This window comes from Homarus americanus, unplaced genomic scaffold (assembly GCF_018991925.1).
Source record: "Homarus americanus isolate GMGI-L3 unplaced genomic scaffold, GMGI_Hamer_2.0 scaffold32583, whole genome shotgun sequence".
In the NCBI taxonomy this organism is placed as follows: domain Eukaryota; kingdom Metazoa; phylum Arthropoda; class Malacostraca; order Decapoda; family Nephropidae; genus Homarus; species Homarus americanus.
In genome coordinates, this window is record NW_024713129.1 from 411695 (window position 1) to 420532 (window position 8838).

General features: G+C 35.6%; 1 protein-coding gene across 1 annotated transcript; it reads right to left on the reverse strand.

Moving 5' to 3' along the window:
* Positions 1-1727: 1727 nt before the first annotated feature.
* LOC121866105 (WD repeat domain phosphoinositide-interacting protein 2-like) lies at positions 1728-3640 on the reverse strand (the record flags this gene model as incomplete). The annotated part of the gene is given in 1 exon segment (XM_042365705.1): positions 1728-3640. A coding segment is annotated over 1 exon segment (98 nt), but the record flags the coding sequence as incomplete, so codon positions are not given.
* Between the last annotated feature and the right edge of the window lie 5198 nt (positions 3641-8838).

Sequence of the window (8838 nt, forward strand, 5' to 3'; positions counted from 1 at the left end):
TTGCAAATTTAAATATTAAAAGTAAAACATCACTGTCCCAGTAAGCCAGGGACAATATACTAAATTTCTCCCCTAAATAGAGGCACTATCAGCATATCATATCTGACTCAAATGAGGAGGGTAGTTGCAGTGAGGTGAAGAGTAGGTTGCACATAACTGTGCGACTTTACAATTTGTTACACCTCAGTTTTCTGTGATAACTATGGCTTCTAATACCCCCTGGTAAGGGCTATGATTGCTACATGAGTTGTCTGATCTTCAGATTAGCCTCTGCCAGCCACCATGGTTCAAGGTCCCTTGGATTCCTAATCCATAGGCTATGGTGGGATATACAGCACAAGTCACTCTTAAAAGGTGGTAGGATATAAAAAAGAACCTTACTGCACAGTATATCAGGCTATTTTCCCATATTCCTTCAGTCAGAAAGAGGGTAGCACTGCTAAGATTTCCCCTGAAAATGTCAAGTCATCATCAAGCAATGACTGAAGCATTTGCTGAAGAAATCCCCAGTTTGGTACTGACCACCTCTTTAGTACATCAGATACCCATCTCAAGGCAAAATGAGAAATAGATAGAGGCAAATTAATAAGCCACCCTTCTACCACTTCAATAATCAGAAAAGTAAAATACAGTGGTCCCTAGGTTAACGAACGCCTCGGTTAACGAAATTTCGGTTAACGAACTGCCTCCTATAAGATTCTTAAATTCAGTTAACGAAAAAAAATTCGGTTAACGAATTTCTTACGAACCGACCTCAACATGTTTTCGCTTGCACTGGCCGGTCAACCAGCTTTAGTATTAGTCCGCCAATACATTAATCGGTTCTAGGGCTTAAATTCCTTACTATTTTAGTAAATATCAAGAAGTTTATACTATTCAATAATTTTAAAAGTTTAATATTCAATTTTTCAGCCATTTTAACAATTATTGAACATAATTGAAGGTAAAGTGACTAGTTTAATGCGCGGCATCCAGCCTCTTAACACAGCAAACAGGCGTTAGTCTCTCTCTGTTTTCACTGGAGGTAACATCTTGCTTGAGACTCTTCAACTAAACGCTTTTTTGTGTGTTTCCAAGCAAATTATTGGTCATTTTGAAATATATTTTACATATTGACAATATATAATGCAGTGCAGTGTTGATTTAAAGAAAATAATCTTGAAATACACCAAGAGAACTAAAATTTTATGGGTGAAATGGTGCCATGGGGTGACTTCTCTTCCACCCCAATGCCTTCTCTTCTTCCTTCTCCTCCACCCCCATTCTATTTCCCATCATCATCATCATCATCCAGGAGCCTTCTACATACACACCTCAAAGTAAGTGAACTTTTCTACCATTTTTGTTGAATTTAGGCAATTTTCGGTGAGCTGGAACCAATTACCCAAAAACCCATTGAAACAATGGTTTCGGTTAACGAATTTTTCGGTTAACAAACAACCTACTGGAACGGATTGTGTTCGTTAACTGAGGGACCACTGTATAGAAAAAATAGCAGAAATTGAGAGATAGGATGGAGCAAAGCTTGATGGTAATGTTTAATATTGACACATGATAATGTTCCTTGTCAACATAAATGATTTAGTCAAAGTCCAGCTAAAAATACTGTACTCCCAAGGAAAGATACAACATTACCCATATTAGATATCACAAGTAGAAGTTTGATAACAGCACTTCTACAATAAGATACATTACAGTACTGTACATTATTTTAAATGACACAAAAATTATATACAGTAAACTCTTTAATATCTTGAATCTTTGACACAGAGGCCATAATATCAGGTTCTCAAAAAGTACCAGTTAGTTTAGAATACAGTATTACTCAAATAACAAAAAAAAAAAAAAATACATTATACAGGTACATAGAAATGTACATCAAACACTTTAAGGAACAAAGAAAAAAATTATCTCACAAATACTGGAGAAAGACTGCAGCTTTTGTTTACCCCTGGAGTAATCAATCACATTAACTACAGTGTTCTGTCACATGCCAGATACAAAGGGTTGACAGTACAGTTTTTTTTAGAATGAATTTGCATTAGGGGAGTCCTTGGGACTACTGGTTTCTAAAGTTTTCTCATTTGTTAAGGGCCATACATTAAAGGATTTACTGTAATATTTTTTTTGGTGCATGCAAGGCTTTTCCTGATATATTATGTCGGGTGACCAAACAGGTACTGGTCCCCTCATCCTTAGCATTCAATAAACCTTGTGAATTGCTGGAGTATGTTAGTATCCATACATAAGTAATTTTAATTCTCAACAATTAATAGGTTACTTTCCTTCAGACTAGACAAAAACAAAACAAAACAAAAGCAGAAGAATGTACAGATACTGTACTAGCGTATAATACTCTGTTATACCAACCCAAGTACAGTACATGTTATAATTTTATGAAAGTAATAAGTATTTAATTGTAAATACCACCACACTTAATGCTAAAAATGTTAAGAGTACACTGTATTTCATACAATCACCCATCAACATAGATGCTAACATAGGAAAACAAAGCCTTAAAATGTTGGCAATAAGTAGACATATAAAATTTATTCCTTGTGTTCTATTTGATCTATCCACGATTTATAGATACATGTACTACTGTACTGGCAGTCTTTGCAAGGAGACTAATAACTAAACAATGACCATTACAGTACTGTACCAGCCCAAGGTGGGAGGGAGAACCCCCAAGTTTGACTGCAACATTTACATACAGTATTAGTAAAATGAAAATACAGGTAGTACTGTAACATACTACAGGTATGATATCTGAGCACAAGACTAATAGTTTAATCTGCCTATGCCAATAAATCATCTTGGTGCTGCCTTCATAGAAACTGCATTTACTTAATTGTGATTATGAAATGTCACCTACTATGGTGGTATCAAATGATACATCCCTATTTCTTTAAAAAACCTACTAAAAAAATTTAAAGCATTATTATAATATAAATGGTAACATGAAAAACACAAAGTCATTATTACTCTAGCTTCAAGAAAATTTAGAGAATATTGAGATAGCATACTGTACACTGTATGTTACCATCATAGAAATTAAAGAAAAATGCAACACATAACTTGAGCAAAGGATAGATCCTTCTTGTCTTTACAATCAGAAAGACTTTTGACTTCACTTGTATACATCAATTCACATAGACAATTTGTTTTTTTTTTACACAAAACTGAGGAGAGAAACATTCAACTAAGAGGTGTCATGTAAATATATCATTTAACCAAATATCAAACTTCAAAAACTATTACAATCAGGAACTGTACAGACTTTTTCTATAATTAGTCAACTTCCCTCAAATTCATTCTACATATGAAAAAGTAGCCCTCAAATAATAAGCTAATTTACATGTACTGTTATAAAGAGCTAAAGCACTTATTACACATCCAACATTCATCACAAAAAATCTGGGATGATACTTCAAGAAAATTTTGCTACAGTGATTCAAAAACAAATGACCTTCTCAGCCCACAAAACCTGATTTGAGGAAATGGTTTGGGATACAAGAGTCCCATTGACACAGCTGCACTTATTACACTGGAGGAAACTCAGAGTCATCATCAAACTTAAGGACACTCTTCGGAGGTGATTCACAGGCAGCAGCCATCTCACTCATCTTGTCTGCTTCTGCCAAGAGATAAGAAAAAATATTAACCATTATTAAGGATACATTATATACCATTTTTATAATTATCCTTAACACCACACCACTTACTGTATTAATAATTCATTCATAACTAAAATAAATGTATCCTCATCAATGAAAAAATGAAAGTGGGTCATTAGAGTTACAGGTAGTGTGGATGTATCACAAAGAATACCAAGTCCTGGTGTACAAGGAAGTACATTAAAGTGGCTGCCACTACACTCAACCAGCTTCACTTCCCCAACTGCTAAGTCAGGTACTCATTCAAAGCAGGGTAGATGAGACAACTCTCTCAAACCCGGGAAAATCTCCCATCCCTGGAATTTTTCAGGGTACCAGAAAAATTTTCTTTGAATTTCCAGAAAATGCGCCCCTTGGAAAATCGTTCCCAAACCCGGAATTAAAGTAAAAAAAATCCAAGCAAATTTCAATTCTGGCTATCGGAGAGTTCCGGCTAATGGAGATATTACTACCTTGGATACAAGCCATGACTAGCGCCAAGTGTTATAATCACTCACTCGCTGCGCCTCTTTCTAATTATAACTACAGTGGTACCCCACTTAACGCGGTCAATTGAACCCAGAGGGTCCCGCGTTAAGTGAAAACCGCGTTAAGTGAATAACAGAACATATGGGATTAATTCCAATAGAACCCAGCCCGACCCCCAAACTCCACTTTTTGACGACAAATAACTATGTTGTAGTAAAAATAACATCTTAATTTTATGATGGTACATGCACACAATTAATACTTAAGAGAAATACAGTCGCCAAGTTAATGTCCATTCAAATAATGGACTCAACTCCCTCCCCCTCTCACACTACAGTACACAGCCAGCTAACAGATGGTCGGTCGGTCCCTCCCTCCCCCCCCACCCCCCACCAACCGTCCCAAGGAGATGTGTGGGATAACCTCAAACTAAAGTTAGGAAAATATAATTGACATTGCTGGATTCCTTGTAAGACCAGGAATATTTTGAATATAAATGTCATATATTTTTCACAAAAGATAACATACTTACTCAGATTAAACATTTTATCTAAAAATTGTATGTTTAATGCAAAAAATATGTTGTTTATATTCAAAATGATCACCAAATTATAAGAATTCCAGCAATGTAAATTATATTCTGGCCGGATAATTTGTATGAATTTTATGAGCTAAAACAAATATCTACAGTTAATAAAAAAAAAAATATATTCTTCAACACTATCTGTCAATCAAAGTACCCCACCTTGCCTCCCCCCCTCTTCCAACCGCGCGGTCAGTCCCAACCCTCCCCCCACCCCCCACCAATCCTCCATTCAAGAGTTTTTAACATTTAGTATTAAATAATACCTCAGATTAAAGTTAGGATAATATAATTGACATTGCTGGATTCCTTGTAAGACCAGGAATATTTTGAATATAAATGTCATATATTTTGGACAAAAGATAACATACTTACTCAGATTAAACATTTTATCTAAAAATTGTATGTTTAATGCAAAAAATATGTTGTTTATATTCAAAATGATCACCAAATTATAAGAATTCCAGCAATGTAAATTATATTCTGACCGGGTAATTTGTATGAATTTTATGAGCTAAAACAAATATCTTCAGTTAAAAAAAAATAATTCTTCACCGGGTAACAGATGGTCGGTCGGTTGGTCCCTCCCTCCCCCCCACCCCCCACCAACCGTCCCAAGGAGATGTGTGGGATAACCACTAAATTTTAATAAATAATACCTCAAACTAAAGTTAGGATAATATAATTGACATTGCTGGATTCCTTGTAAGACCAGGAATATTTTGAATATAAATGTCATATATTTTGGACAAAAGATAACATACTTACTCAGATTAAACATTTTATCTAAAAATTGTATGTTTAATGCAAAAAATATGTTGTTTATATTCAAAATGATCACCAAATTATAAGAATTCCAGCAATGTAAACTATATTCTGGCTGGGTAATTTGTATGAATTTTATGAGCTAAAACAGGCAGTCAGGCAGGGTGGCGGGTGGGGGGTGGTGCGAATCTAAAAATAGCTCTCGAGCCGGACACTCACCGCGTTGCTGTGGAAAAATCCGCGTTAAGTGAAAGTTCAGCTTTGGCAAGGCACCGCGTATATGCGAAAACGCGTTAAGTGAAAGCGCGTTAAGCGGGGTAATACTGTATAATCAAATAAGAAATGAAGGATTGATCCTGATATCATTTATGGCTAAGCCTGAAACGTACTGTTGAAACTCATCAAACAATTAGTAACTCTCCCCTATTGCAACACTTGCCCTAAAAAGGAGTACTGTACTTTGAAGCAAACATTTTTCCTTTATGAACAATAGAGTGAGGAGAGTGGATGAACTTGTGATGACACAAAAGCAACTAATGTAAGCTTCTCATCTTTCTTTTGAGTAAGCCATACTCCATCTGTCAGCAAATGGAGTCTCATGGAATTTTTAGTGGTACACATATGAGTGAGGTATCATGCAGTTCTTGAGAAAACGTAGAATTCCAAATTTTGATGGTGCCCAACTATCTTCCCCAGCAGAGTGGAGTTATTTAGGAAACTAAATGGTACACAGTTCCAGCTTTGATATTTGATTTATTACTGTATAGTAGAACGTTGATTTAAAGCGATTCAATTTAAGATTATTGATTTAAAGCGACACCCACAATTAAGGACAATGTTTTAATTTAAAGCGAATCTTTCCTATTTTGCGCGAGTCAATCTGGCACATCGTATTTTAAAATTCGCGCCTAAAGTTTCTCTGGGCACGCTACACTGTCCTAAGGGCAAAGCTGTATTGTACATGTACTCAAAATAATGTACTAAAAGTTTTGTTTTGTGCAAACTATGGCATGTTATATTAAAATTAATCACTATCTTATAAGAATTCCAGCAATATAAATTATATTCTCCCAGGTCACTTCTGTGACATTTTATAAACAACAAAACAAAAACTCAATCTAAAGGACATAAATAAACAAATAAATACTTCACTAGACCTTCAGCCCCAACTGTCACCTCCCCTCCCACCCCCCTCCCCATCTTCCCAGCAAGGGTTGGCTGGTTATAGGCTTACAGTTTTTATCTTATATAATATCACAGATTAAAGTTAGATATAATTTGCATTGCTGAATCCTTGCAAGACAGCGAATAATTTGAATATAAACATCATTCTTAAGGACAGATAAATAAATAAGCACTAGATCTTGGCATCAACTGACAGATACATCACCTCACCTCCCCCCCCCTCCCTCATCTTACCATCAGCTATCACTAGTAAACAGACCATTTCACATCCCATAATTTTAGCTGTGTTGATTTAAGAGTGTTTGTTTTAACATAATACTACCAAAAACAATGTTTTGTTAATCTAGGAGATGGGCATAGAGGTGCATCTGGGTAGACTCAGTATTTTTAGTATTTTGTGTCTCTCAAGTACAGTACTAAAATAAATTATTTCATTGAAACAGCACTTCAATTTAGTGCGATTCGGTTTAAAGCGACCTCTCTTGGAACGTATCTTGTGTTATATTGACGTTCTACTGTACTGTACTGTACTGTGCTGTGCTGTACTGTACTGTATTGTACTGTACTGTACTGTACTGTACTGTACTGTACTGTAATGTACTGTACTGTACTGTACATCAAAACAATCAAAACTAAATACGGTTGTATGCAACATGTTATTTAACCTTGTCATTTGGACAATTTTGCAACATGATTGTATCCTTCAAGATGAATTGCTTTGAGATTTATAGAAAAATTATACACAAACCCAGTGCTGGATTTAGACCTGTGGAGGCCCATGGGCAGCCTCTTTGTGGAAACCCCCTCATATTAACTATCCAAGAGGGTGGGGTGGCGAGTGAAGCGAGCCTAAACATCTGGAAGTTCCGGGGGTCGCTGTAAGGCCCCCGGAAAAATTTTGAAATTTGAACACTTCTTTGGACTATACTGTGTTATACTGTATATAATGAACGTGGAACTGACAGAAACCGTCATTGACATAATTAATGTACTCAAAATATATAAAAATAACTCAACTTACTTGCAGCCAATCGACCTGTAGTATCTTAAAGCACAATTATATATGTGAACGTATATTCTAAGAGCACACCCACCCACACTCAAGCACAAGCATCAATCAACTCTCTCTCACTCGCACTCTCACTGTACATTTGCAAGACATGTTCTAGGAAATGACAACTGACAAGATCATTCATCACTGAGCAGCGACGACTTCACTCAACAAGCACACATGACAATTCTCTCTCTCATTTTACATCTGCAAGACATGTTTATGTCTACTTGAGGAAAGTTCACAAATCATGGGCGACGCCAGTCTCCTCTTTAATCGACAGACACATGACAACCGATGTGCAGATACTACACGACCCAACCCCCTCCGACCGACTGTCAACAAACACAGCGCCCTGATGGCATTCGTAATGGAAGTGATAATGAAAAAAATATTTTATTTGTTTTTTTGAATCTCAATTTCGTTATTCCATATGGTTAATTTTTAATCAACATATGTTTGTGGAATTCTAAATATTTAATCAGCAACACAAACAATAGCATTCATTAAAAATATATGGTTCATAGGAAAACCAGGTATTCATGAATTTCAAGGAGTAGCTAGCCTAATTTCTATCAAGCTTCTTGCTGAACATAGTTTTACGTGATGGAATAGATAAACATGAATTTTAAAGAATGAAAATAAAAATAATCCAAATGAATAAACAAATAAATAAAATATTGTAATATGTGGAGGCCCCTGGGCAACTGCCCACTTTGCCCACTCCTGAATCCGGCCCTGCACAAACCGAACTATTCTAGATAATTTTTGAAGAATTTTTAAAATACCAAATTGTAAGATTTAATACTCTGTTAATACATAACTACAAAATCTCAATATATTTAAAAATTAAGGCCACGAGCTTCGTGTTATCAGATGTACGATACACTCCCTTTAGAATAACTATTTTGAGAATTAGACAAAAAATGTTTACTTACCTCACTGTTCTAGATAATTTGCTTAATTTTATTTATTTTTTCTTGAGCAAAAGAAATAATAACTTTGATATACCCGGTATAGAAACATTTACAACTTGGCGCCATGAGCAGTGCTGCTACACTCCATGTTACTGTAGATTTCATGGTGTTGTAAAAAAACAAGCATACTAT